Genomic DNA, 13522 nt, shown 5'->3' with positions numbered 1-13522 from the left:
GCATTCACTGTCCTCATGTGGCCCCTGTAAGAAACTACAACAGGACAAGAAACTGATGTGAAACTGCAGTGTTAACATCAGTGACACTGTTAAAGACAGAAACACATTCAGTGATTAAACAAAGTGCTTGGTTTTTAATCATAGAAAAAGAATGTATTTCCACACAATTTGTAGCTGTTGATTCTGTTGCTGCTATAATCTCTTTCATAGTCAAAGAAAAAAAAGATATTTACATTAGGCCGACTGGGCAATATGTTGTGTATGAAACTGACGCCATGTTGAGGGTCCACTGTGTCATTTTGATAATATTAGTGAGCATTTTTTTCCTGTAGCGTGATTCATGTCTTGATAAATAGGCTAGTAAGCTGAACAAACAAATGTTGCCAATATTTTCACGTAACATATCAACTCGGCCTGATGACGCAACAACGTCAGGTACTATGTATTTATTGCTCGTCTCTAAATCAAATAAACGAATGAAAAAGAAAAACAAGAAAAATGTTTTCAGAGTTCAGAGTAACTTCTTCTTTCATTATGAAGACGACAATAGGAATAAACGCTCTCAACTACATTACCCATCATCACTTTGAACGGAAATGTACCCCGTTCCCGCAAAGTGAGATCTTTTCGCGTCCATTGGCTGAACGCCGTGGCAGGAAACACATGACAAAATGTGATTGGCTAGTGCTCTCCTTGCAGTTACCCGGATATACATCGGATATATATTAAAGACAATCGAAGGCGGGGGTTGTAGTTCAAACCAACAGTCGGTACTCGGTTGAAAGATACTCGAGTTTGTGCTGCAGCTTCAGAAATTATTTGTGGATTTTAAATATGGTGAGCGTTTCACAACGTCTTAGCGACATATCCGAACGGTAAACTGTGTGTGCTTGTGGTTTGTCGGCAAAACGTGAAATAGCCGCCAGTACATTTCGGTGAATGGCTAACTATTAGCCGCTAGCGTTAGCTGTTGTAGTAGCTTAGCATGCTAGCTAAGTTAGCATATTAAGCTAGCAGTAGAATTGGTCCAGACCGCTGTAACGGGCGGTAAAATTGGCGAGACTTTTAAGTAATGTTGTACCACGGTAATAAACGAATTGGTGGCTGTAAATTCACTGACATTGTCTGTGTTTTCCAGGCTGGAGGTAAAGCAGGTAAAGACTCCGGGAAGACCAAGACGAAGGCTATTTCGCGCTCGCAGAGAGCAGGACTGCAGGTTTGTCCATTGAAATTCATTCATTTCCTCGGCTATGCTACCACAAGCTAACAGACGTCGCAGAGGTTACCAAGCTGGCCGTCTGTCACCGTGAGGCCAGTGAACCCTTTGTTTCTCCCCACCAATTTGCTCTCTTTGTTATCGCTGCAGTTCCCAGTGGGTCGTATCCACAGACACCTCAAGTCCAGAACCACCAGCCACGGTAGAGTGGGAGCCACCGCAGCGGTGTACAGCGCGGCTATTCTCGAATACCTCACGGCCGAGGTAACGCCAACCAACATCTATCTCACATCGTATACTTAAAAGTAAAGCATCGGAGAGTTGCACTTTTCTGCCTCGTGCATATATCTAAACGCATGGCTTTCTTTAAGGTTCTGGAGTTGGCAGGAAATGCATCAAAGGATCTTAAGGTGAAGCGTATAACCCCACGCCACTTGCAGCTGGCCATTAGAGGAGATGAAGAGCTGGATTCACTTATCAAGGCCACTATTGCTGGTGGAGGTAAGGAGACAGTTCTGCACTTTGATGGCAGTTAAAAGAAAGCGTTAAGCTTTGATATAATTACAATAAGTTAAAATCACGTGTATATATGTTCCTTTAAAGGCTCTCATTTTTGTTACACTCATCATAGCTAATGCAAAATATTGAGTTAGGGCTACAGCTAATGGTTTTTAATAACTGCATAAGCCTATAAAATGGTGAGAAATGTCCATTGCACCTCAGAGGCCGAGACAACAGCAGTCCTAAATAAAGATTAATATTACAGCACATAGAAACATGCCCCTTTCTTCTTAATCATGACCAATCTGTTGTCTAGCTTGTGTGGCTGTCTTCATTTTCTGATTTTCAACTACTTTAAACAGGCAGTGCTTTGCGTCCCTGTTAATGGCTCATCCATTGTCTTCCATTTCAGGTGTGATCCCTCACATCCACAAGTCTCTGATTGGAAAGAAGGGCCAGCAGAAGACCGTATAACCTGAAGTGCTCTGGAAAGGCGTGCCATCTCAGGACGAAGTCTGCATCAAGTGGTTAAATGTCTTAGATTAGAACACCGTTAGGAGTTATTTGTATGGTTGAGCTTGCATTTACTCACCTGGGGTATTTTTTTAAAAGTGGCTTCAGAGAAGCTCATTTTTTTGTGTTCTGGCTGTTTTTTTTTTTTGTTTTTGTTTTTTTTTTTGTCCTGGTGCTGCAGTTTTTGTGTTGAAACTTGCTTTTGTGGCATTCCCATGTTCAAAGTGGTGTTTTAATAAAGCTCTTATTGGGCATTTGCAGTTTGTTCTTTAAGTTCTTGCATTTTTATGGGCTTGTTTCTGTTATCATTTCTACACTTTTAGGTGTTGTGTTGGCTTCTCCAGTGTGGATGGTGTACATGTGGTGTTAGGCTTTAGTGGTCTTAACCTTCCCAGTTTTGAAAGAATCCACCATGATCAACAAAACGAAGAACAAGCACAGCCTGCGAGTGGAAAGAACCATGCCATGCTTCGCACGCACCATTAGTACAGCCATGTGTAGTTGCATGTATTGCAAAGCATGTTTTACATCCGTTTACCACTGGACTGACAAGAACTGGGAAAAACCCCTGTAGTCATTTTTGGATTCCTGAATAAAGACTGGACTGGCACAGTCAGAATGTTTTGCATATTGTGTATGGATGGCTTATTGCATGAAGGCAGTTTAACTGCATTCCTGGTTTCAAAGTGAGATGGTTGATTAAAAGTCAGAATGAATAGAACATAGAAGTAACACTTGAAGTCCAAAATCAGTTTGCTTTGTCCTGCAGCTATTACAGAATGTTTAGAGACATGGCAGATTGTAGAACTAGAATAACTAAAAGACTGATGCAATGATCAGTGTCTTTGAAAGGTACTAATTATGGGTTATAGAAAGCCTGAGTGCATAAATGTAAAACATGAGGTGGTCATCCAGTGTTCTGTATGAAATTTGATACATAAAACTTCTGAATATTTAAGATTTTTACAGCAAAGTTTCACCTCAGAAAAATATATTTAATTTAACAGATGTGGATCATTAAACACCAAGTAAAGAACATAAATCTTGAACCTCCGTGGGTCCAGATGGGACAGGTCTCAGAGTAAAATCTAAATCATCATCCTCTTCAGCTATCCTTTAACCAGACCACCACCAGATGACACTATAACACCACTACAAGCTATGGGTGCAGCTCTGATGACAAGTTTGGGGGGGACACAATCAGTTGTGATTTTTTTTTTAATTGCACGCATGCAAATCAAATAAAATCAAATTGTTTTATTTGTACTCTGTGTAAACACAACATGATACAACTTTTCTTCACATATGCAGTAGAAGTCCCCAAAACCTGGAAACACACTTTCATGTGTAAAATCAGTGGAGTTCTCCTTTGAGAACCTTTAATAGCCCCTAGTGGCAACAATTGATCTTTACTGATTCTCTATTTTCACTTTATGATTTATAAAACTAGTTCTTCTGTAATGTAGTCAGTGAGCTTAGCTTCCTCACATGTGCTGGTTCAGCCAGTGTTGGTGGATCCAGCTGTTGCACATATGGATTGATGCGCTCCTCTGTGCAGGCCTCCCACCAAGAGCCAATAGACAGAGCAAACATTTATCTGGGCAAACAGAAAATGAATAGATCTATAGTGTTTCAGTTTCAGGAGGAGATGTTCCTAATGGAATAGTTCAATATCAAGACAAACAGGAGAAAACAGTAAATTCCTAGTTAATGAATGAGTGTCAGATCAGGAGCAGGAGTTTAAGGGTTTCTCAAAGTCAAATTGTTTTCTGTTCACCCTTTGTGTTAGTGAAATCAGATGTGGCATTTAAAATAATTAAGAAAACTTTTCAGTGTGACACAGACTTGGCTTGCACGCAGCACTGCAGCTGGTCTTTGCTGGCATGTCCAAACTAATCAAAGATGCAGGAGAGGCCGAGGTCCTAACTGGACAAATGAGTCCAGACACTACCTGGGTGCACTCATCACTGTGCCTCATTTATGTGGAAATAATGAGAGGAATAATTAGTAAACTGATCCCATATGTGACAGCACCAAAACTCTCGAAATTGTACTGAATCATGGGAAAGGGTCAGCTCAGTCTGCTCGTTGGTTTTCCTGGATTGATGCAGACATTTTTACTTTTCTTCCATTTGAGTTAGCAGAACAACTATTGCATGGATTGCCATGAAATGTGGTTTACACATTCATGTTTTTCTTAGGCACCATCATTAGGCCAACATTTCATTGTGTCCAGTAGTTTATAATTAAATACCCACAGAACCAATAACCTAACATCTGCCTCAGCTGTAGGCCTGTTTGCGCTTAGGGACTGTACTTTACTTATCAGAGGGGTATGGCTTTGGTGTGACTGTGGGTGTTTTTTTTAATCATGACTCTCCCTGGAGATACACATATTTTTTTCTTTAGCCTCCTTGAGTGACTGGGGGTAAATGCACAACCCCTCCCACCATCATAAATAACAATATTTCCCAGTTTCTGCCGTCGGTTCTGAGGGTATTTAAAATAAATTCAAAATTTAGAGCTGAATGTCCCTCCTCTGAGCTAAATCGAAAATCATAACTCATAAATTTAAAGTGCCTCCCCCTTTTTCACCCCTCATAAGTAACAAACAGTCCCTTAGTGTTTATTAGCAATTAGTAGCATGCTAACACACTAAACTGACTTTCTCTAACATTATAGCACTTACATTACACCTACTTCACATCAGAATATCAGCATTGCCATTGTGAGCATGTTAGTATGCTAACATTAGCATGTAGCTCAAAGCACTGCTGGGCCTAAATGCAGCCCCAGAACTTTATTCGTGGCTGTGGACTATTAGACTCATTACGTTTGTGTTGTTGGTTAATTAAACAAATGAGATATAATTAATATAATGAGATAGTTTTATTTACTTATTCATTTACTTATTGTAGGTGCTGTGGCACATCTTTTTAACTTTGGACAGTGCCAGGCTCACCGTTTTCCCTTGCCTTTTCTCTTCATGGCTAACTGTCCCCTCTGTGGCTACTTTTTGATAAAAAACTGGAAACAGGTGACTAGAGATGAGAGTGGGAGGTGACATGCGACAAAGGTAATAATTGTGTGCCCCAGGTATGAGCCCTAAAACCTGGAAATGAGTTAGCATGTTAGCACTCCTGGTTCCCTTGTGTTGAAGTCAGTGGTTTTTTTTGAATTGGCTTTTGGTTAGATGCCTAATACGTGGTCTGTGGTTAACACGAGATGAAGAGACTTTTATGTTTAGTTCAGAACATACATCAGTAAATACCCCACTCATACATTTTGAAGCCTTCTGCTGTCTTAAAAAAGGCAGTTGCTAACAAGTTTCTAAATAGACTACAGAACGTCATCACGCCGAACATGGCTTAATAGTCTTGTTGTGGTGGCGACACCACGGTCTTGTGACTGTGGTGTAGTGCGGCTATTGCTTAACATTAGCTTTTTGCCTCTGGTGATTGCATTTGAGCTCATTTGTGAGGATTATTTTGCTGAACAAAATATGCGAGTATCATCAATGTTTGTTTGCCACAGAGCTTATTTACTGCAATAATCCAAATCCAATGGAAAAACACCATAGGTTTTTTGACAGGGGTACCAGGACAATGCTAACTTTCGCCTCGACCTATAGAAAAACATCATCCCTGCAGCACATTTTGAAAAATGTTGAATTCTTTTTTTCAAAGTTATCAATATTTCCTCCCAGATCTCTTTTAATGGTTTTCACTTCAATACAATTCACAGTTGAGCTTCTAAGCTGAATGAAAAGTTGAAATTCCAAAACTCAGCTGAGAAGTTTTTTCTCTCCTTCTTTAGCTCTCGTTCCTTTTGGTTTCTTGACTGCTACAAATTTGCACTAGATTATTTCCCCCAAACTGTTGTGGACTGAGTATTAAGTGTCTGTATTAGGATTAACACGGATCAAAGGCTTCTCTAAAAGTCAACATGAGTGGAATGTACTTCAGAATTCGGTCTCTTTGTGTCTGCTCGGCTGTTGATGAATTGTTTTGTAGGCCTGGTGACAACCAGGGTGCTAATGAGGCTTTCCCCCAGCTCCAGCCATGCAGGGCACCACGCAGCCATTAAAGGGGATGGGGGGGTAATTTTAATTTGGTTCTAATTAAAGTGCAGGAAGTGAAACAGCGGCATTCAGCTACCTACCTTCAGGCTGGACGGTCTCTGCGGTGCTCTCTGGAAGCCATTAGCACATCTGGCCTCACTGGATGGATTTAGCAGTTATTTGGTTTTACAGAGCTCATAGCAGCACGTCATTGCAAGTTAGATGAAGAATTTACAGTCTGTGAAGAAGACCGCTGTTCAATTCCTCTGTCTCTGAAAAGACTCTCTTTTTGATTTCCATACTTTGTACTATAAAGTACATGCTGTACTAATGTTTAGTCAGTGACATTACTGGCAGGTATGTAAGAGACAATATAGACCATATTGTACTGCATGTACAGGAAATGATGCAAAATGTGCGTTGATGAATCCACTAAAAGCTTGACTTTGACTTCAAAGGACCACACCAGTGGTTTTGCCTGTTTTAGCCCATTAATAACAAACCACTGAGACTTAACGTCACAACTAACCATTTTGCAAACCATGTGTTTTGCACGCATTTGTCAACAGCTTTCCAACATGCAGCTTGTTACATAAATGTGTCATTTAAATTTTACGTCTGTCTCATCTTTTAATTAAAAAAGTGAACTCAGTAGGGTGCAGCTCTCTGCCAGGGGGCCACGTTTCAGCTGCAGCCGTCGGAGCTGATGGCACAACCCAGTCTCACTCCAAAGTCGTCAAAATCTGGCGCTTTGGTAGTGACTTGTGGCGTCAGACACCGACAAACAGAGCCTTATTTAAGTTTTCTTATAGTACTTTCTCTTGCTGGTATTTTGTTGACTCTCCTTTAACCAAGTGTAAGTAATCACTGTAGTGTAGCTTTTGAGTTTAGTTTATAACAGGCTTTAAAGATAAACGGACTGTTATATTTAAACAATGCTAGCATGCAGCTGTGTGCGGTGGAACTGTCCCATCCCACTCCCTTACAGTGAAGATAACAAAAACTTTTTTTTCATCTTGTTTTGTGTCTAACTTTAGTAGATCATAATATATAGTATGTAATCAACCTGCAGATGCTCAAAATTAGTTCAAAAGTAGACCAAACTTTCTGTGGATGTCATTTTTGAGCCACAATGAAGGCCAAAATGTGTCCCGCAACAGACAGTAAGGCTTCTTGTTTTTAGCTGAGATTATTTCAGGAAATTCCTTGCTCACTATGCTTTTGCTACATGATTTCATTGAGGACTTGTGGCCCCTGCCAGCCAGTTAAGAGCAGTATGGAGTTAGCAGTCAATGATGGTATAAAACAGTCAATAAAACTTTTTTTCAATGATTGTGAATCACTGTAACCATAAGAGGTCCTTGGGCATACAGCCATAAATGTGTACACAAAATATTAGGCTGATTGGTCCAGTAGTATACGAGATTAAGTGCCGACAGATAGATACACACACACACACACACACACACACATACATGCAAACATACGACCAAACACACGATGCCCTCCAGGCAGGAGAATAAATAAAGACAGTGCAGTAGTGGAGGTGGAGGGGTCCAGTTAAGAGAGTGGGCGGTTGCAAGTCATTCAGATTGCCACCTCAGAAATATACCTGTGTTCTAAAATAAATTATTAAAAAAAGAATATTATTAATTTAAAAACTGTGCCATTTGCTATATATCCTCAAAAAGGTAAACCCATCTGTGTTATGGTTTTATTTTCATTTTTTTAATAGTCAGTAGCTATCTAAAACAAGATTATATGCTTTTTCTATATAAGCTATACAATGTATAAATATACTATAAAAACATGTAATTAAATCATTTATTTCTTACTTTTTAAAAAGATATGCAGTGATGATTGCTGGGTAATATGTATGTTGATGTTGTCCAATGTCAAGTCTGTGTTTGTGTTAAGACAATACATCCACCATAGTGTACACCACCGTCTTAATAGTGTGAACTGGGGCCCGTCGTAACTTTCTTACGCCACTGCCTCCAGGCTACACCTGGCAGAGATTATAAGCCCTTGAGTCACTTTTATGTGAAAGTAATGATGGCAGACAGAGTTACATTTCCATAACACTTTCAGCACAGCTCAAATTTGAATTAAATGCTGTTGCATTAATGTATAAGTTGCAGGCAGCACAGTTTAATTTTTGCAGAGAGCTATTAAACACATGTATTGTTTCACCTTCTTCAGAGCTATGTATTAAGTATATCTTTATTTCAGATGCACAATAAATGTTCCTCTCATGTCTGATCAGTCTGTAAAAATGTAGGAATGATTAAAGGTATATACAGCTCAGTCTGCCAGGTAACACGTACAGAGTTGATCTGTGGTGTCTGGGTTCTGAACTCATCACTCCCCACAAGAAAACTCAGAGCTCAGCTCAGCAGAGGAGTGATGATACGAACTTCTGATGTTGGGGTGGAAGTGATGAACAGCAGTAAAAGAAAGTGACAGCATGGCTCACAGGGAAGCAGTGAGGCAGCAGGCATGCAGTAAAAGAGTGATCAAAAAGAGTGCAGGATATATATTGAGGTGAGAGGAGTATGCCATGTGAGACTCAACGAACATCAGCTGATGCCTATCTATTTCTATTTATGTCAACTGCATGGATGATGTCATAAATACCCTATAAAACTTTTTAATTCCAGGATGTGTACAAACATGAATTATACAGGAATACCAACATAACATCTTTACTTTCTCTGATTGTGCTGTCAGATATTTGAAAGAAGACAGCAGAATTCTATATCTAATAAATTAATAAACTGAGAGGATTGTTAGAAGAGTCACTGTGAGAAGTGTTCAGTTATGTTGTATAATCCATCAGTAATGCAGGCTTAGAGAGACCTGAGAACACACTCTCCTTCCCTCATCTCATCACCTTCTATCTCACTGCTGTTTTTGGCAGTACCACCGTTGAAATATTGAAATATTTAAAGCCTCTCTCTAATCAATATTTTTATGTGTAATGTGAAGGGTTCTCTCATAGTGATGAACTCACAGAGTTAAACTCAACTCTGCAGTTCTCCTCAGCTTTATGGGGTCTTTTAGCTGCTTTTAGCTCATTGTTTTGGTTTTATGGCCTGCAAATAACAGCTCCCCAAATTGAAGCCAAAACATTTTGATCGCCCCCTGATGGTTGGCTGCAGCACAGCTCATAAACCCCACCCCCACCATATTAGTGGATGTTTTTTCCGAAAATGTTATTTTAGGTATTTTTTATCACGCTGTCATTTGTTCAAGTGCTTGTTTTTCTAGTTAATTTGGTTATTTCCTTAAATCTGATGATACAAAAAGGGGAACTGAGGTCATGATTGACAGCTATGTATGCTTGCTCTGACTGGCACCATTCACGATTGGCTGGACAGGTGTATGGGCAGGAACTCACAGAGATTGCTACTGTGCAGACTCCAAATGGCTTCAAATGATGTCACCAGTGCAAGCAGCGGCCATATTGTGGATACTTTGTCTTCTTTTCTGTACAGCTGGGGTAAGTGGAGATATGTCAACCATCTTTATAAACAGTCTATGGTTCAGTCTCACAGCTCTCATTACAGCCATTTCCAACAGCAGCACCAGGAGCAGCTGATTTCAGTGACGAAGCTCAGATAAACTCTCTGTACACTACTTGCTCAGCAGCAAACAGCAGACACACAGGTAGAGACTAGCTGACAGAGGTGGACTTAAACACCAGTGACTAGTGGCTTCACTTGGACTTGAGCCTTTTGACTTGAAAATACTTGATACCTTTCACCAAGCCCATAGATTATAAAGTATGCCATTTATAAAGCGTGCAACAACATACAATATCACTTTAAAGGCAGAGTAGTCAAACAGAAAATGTCTTACAAATTTGGGAAGAGGCAGTTATAGGCATTTTTCCGATATGAGTTAAATAGAACAAGACAGGACAGAAGCATACTAGATTCATTCTATTGTGGTGCTGGTTAACAGTGCTATTTGCTGTGAAAGTGCAGTGTCAGCACTACTTTTTAATGATTATCGTAAAACTTAAATTAGTAGCCCAGGCTATTATTTGCTTAAATCATTGAACTCAACAGACCTATATTAGGGACAGGTGTTTATGGGACAGGCCTTTAATTCCTTTTACACAAAACTGTTGCTCAGCAAAGATAGGGAAATATGACCAAATTATTTATTTGAACCATGAATATTATTTGTAAAAAAAATTCAATCAATTACAGTACAGGCCAAAAGTTTGGACACACCTTCTCATACAATGCGTTTTCTTTATTTTCATGACTATTTACATTGTAGATTCTCACTGAAGGCATCAAAACTATGAATGAACACATGTGGAGTTATGTACTTAACAAAAAAAGGTGAAATAACTGAAAACATGTTTTATATTCTAGTTTCTTCAAAATAGCCACCCTTTGCTCTGATTACTGCTTTGCACACTCTTGGCATTCTCTCCATGAGCTTCAAGAGGTAGTCACCTGAAATGGTTTCCACTTCACAGGTGTGCCTTATCAGGGTTAATTAGTGGAATTTCTTGCTTTATCAATGGGGTTGGGACCATCAGTTGTGTTGTGCAGAAGTCAGGTTAATACACAGCCAACAGCCCTATTGGACAACTGTTAAAATTCATATTATGGCAAGAACCAATCAGCTAACTAAAGAAAAACGAGTGGCCATCATTACTTTAAGAAATGAAGGTCAGTCAGTCCGGAAAATTGCAAAAACTTTAAATGTGTCCCCAAGTGGAGTCGCAAAAACCATCAAGCGCTACAATGAAACTGGCACACATGAGGACCGACCCAGGAAAGGAAGACCAAGAGTCACCTCTGCTTCTGAGGATAAGTTCATCCAAGTCACCAGCCTCAGAAATCGCAAGTTAACAGCAGCTCAGATCAGAGACCAGATGAATGCCACACAGAGTTCTAGCAGCAGACCCATCTCTAGAACAACTGTTAAGAGGAGACTGCGTGAATCAGGCCTTCATGGTCAAATAGCTGCTAGGAAACCACTGCTAAGGAGAGGCAACAAGCAGAAGAGATTTGTTTGGGCCAAGAAACACAAGGAATGGACATTAGACCAGTGGAAATCTGTGCTTTGGTCTGATGAGTTCAAATTTGAGATCTTTGGTTCCAACCGCCGTGTCTTTGTGAGACGCAGAAAAGGTGAACGGATGGATTCCACATGCCTGGTTCCCACTGTGAAGCATGGAGGAGGAGGTGTGATGGTGTGGGGGTGTTTTGCTGGTGACACTGTTGGGGATTTATTCAAAATTGAAGGCACACTGAACCAGCATGGCTACCACAGCATCCTGCAGCGACATGCCATCCCATCCGGTTTGCGTTTAGTTGGACCATCATTTATTTTTCAACAGGACAATGACCCCAAACACACCTCCAGGCTGTGTAAGGGCTATTTGACCAAGAAGGAGAGTGATGGAGTGCTGCGGCAGATGACCTGGCCTCCACAGTCACCGGACCTGAACCCAATCGAGATGGTTTGGGGTGAGCTGGACCGCAGAGTGAAGGCAAAGGGGCCAACGAGTGCTAAACACCTCTGGGAACTCCTTCAAGACTGTTGGAAAACCATTTCAGGTGACTACCTCTTGAAGCTCATGGAGAGAATGCCAAGAGTGTGCAAAGCAGTAATCAGAGCAAAGGGTGGCTATTTTGAAGAAACTAGAATATAAAACATGTTTTCAGTTATTTCACCTTTTTTTGTTAAGTACATAACTCCACATGTGTTCATTCATAGTTTTGATGCCTTCAGTGAGAATCTACAATGTAAATAGTCATGAAAATAAAGAAAACGCATTGAATGAGAAGGTGTGTCCAAACTTTTGGCCTGTACTGTATGTATTATGACACTTGTTTCATGGCACCTAAGGATAATGGCACCCGCCAAACCAACACAACACCACTATTGTTAAAACAGTATTCATGACTTGTATTAATTTTTATGAAAAACACCTTTGACTCTTTTGATCAGCGGATCCTTGTGGACTGAAGGAATATAAATAACTTACTTGGTAATCAAGGAATGGACACATATTCTAACTTTATCACAGCTTCACAAGAAGGGAGTCACCACTTGTTTGTTCATCATACGGGTGAATCTGTATGACTTATGGTCTTCTCTCGTGCTCATGGTTTCAGTAAAAAGGAATAAACCAAGCTAAAGATGTGTAGCATCTTCATATAGACAAAAGTTTAAACATTTATATTTATATGTAATCTGTTTGTAATCTTAACAGCTAACTGATGTTAGCTCAAGTGGGTAGTTAACAATCCAGTTTTATTCATCCAAAGAACTTCTTTAAAAATGAACTGACCAGGCGTCTAACTACGACAGGCCTTTATTTGTAAAAACGTGTAGCCACACGTGGCTAGTAAAATCAACTGGGTGTTTACTTGGGACTAGGCCTTTAATTGAAGTTTTATGGTAAGTTAAAGGGATAGTGCACCCAAAAATAAAAATTCAGCCATTATCTACTCACCCATATGCTGACGGAGGCTCAGGTGAAGTTTTAGAGTCCTCGCATCCCTTGCGGAGATCCAAGGGGAGAGGAGGTAGCAACACAACTCGCTTACGGCGCCCCAGATTCAAACGTCCAAAAACACATAATTGAAACCACAAAATATCTCCATACTGCTCATCCGTAGTGATCCAAGTGTCCTGAAGCCCCGACATAAAAAGTTGTTCGGAAAAACGTCATTTGAACTCCGTTTTTAGCCTCACTGTAGCCTGTAGGTCGAACTGCTAGTTTGTCCACCACGCTCACGTGTGTGCACTTGCGTGAGACATAGGCACCACATTCATGTGTGTTCACGTGCGTTCACGTGCTTTCGCTGGTCTCACGCGCACTTTGCCTGAGCCTCCATCGGCATATGGGTGAGTAGATAATGGCTGAATTTTCATTTTTGGGTGCACTATCCCTTTAAATCCCACTTTTTTTTAACAAATAAATACAAAATTTGAAAAACATTCATGCCTTTTGTAAATTTAATACATTATCACTCTGTTGTTAAAATGGCATTACATTTGGTTAAAAGCGCATTATGGCTTGTTCAGGACTCAAAACTCAAATTTCAGGACACAGGACCTGACTTGGGACTTGAGTGCCAAGACTTGAGACTTGTAACTTGCAAAACAATAACTTGTTCCCACCTCTGCTACCTGGTGAACACAGTGGAGCATAAAGCAGCTAAAGAGACAGATATTGTTCTCAGGAGTTGGTGGAG

At 40.2% G+C, this 13522-nt stretch overlaps 1 protein-coding gene across 1 annotated transcript; it reads left to right on the top strand.

Annotated features, from left to right (window-relative positions):
* The first annotated feature begins 711 nt into the window (after nt 1–711).
* LOC125883607 (histone H2A.Z) lies at nt 712–2858 on the top strand. The gene is made up of 5 exons (XM_049568031.1): nt 712–837; nt 1139–1216; nt 1367–1480; nt 1588–1717; nt 2130–2858. The coding sequence occupies exons 1-5, from the start codon at nt 835–837 to the stop codon at nt 2189–2191; spliced, it is 387 nt and encodes a 128-aa protein (XP_049423988.1). The 5' UTR covers nt 712–834; the 3' UTR covers nt 2192–2858.
* The last annotated feature ends 10664 nt before the right edge of the window (nt 2859–13522 follow it).

The sequence above is a fragment of the Epinephelus fuscoguttatus genome, linkage group LG23, assembly GCF_011397635.1.
Source record: "Epinephelus fuscoguttatus linkage group LG23, E.fuscoguttatus.final_Chr_v1".
In the NCBI taxonomy this organism is placed as follows: Eukaryota; Metazoa; Chordata; class Actinopteri; order Perciformes; family Serranidae; genus Epinephelus; species Epinephelus fuscoguttatus.
The sequence above is the reverse complement of the archived record's forward strand: the minus strand, read 5'-3'. Positions and strand labels throughout refer to the sequence as shown.

Excerpts from the sequence above, each read along its gene's own strand:
- LOC125883607 (XM_049568031.1), top strand. Across the intron at positions 1,217-1,366 it reads CGCAGAGAGCAGGACTGCAG|TTCCCAGTGGGTCGTATCCA; the intron begins GTTTGTCCATTG and ends TTATCGCTGCAG. Across the intron at positions 1,481-1,587 it reads TCGAATACCTCACGGCCGAG|GTTCTGGAGTTGGCAGGAAA; the intron begins GTAACGCCAACC and ends GCTTTCTTTAAG.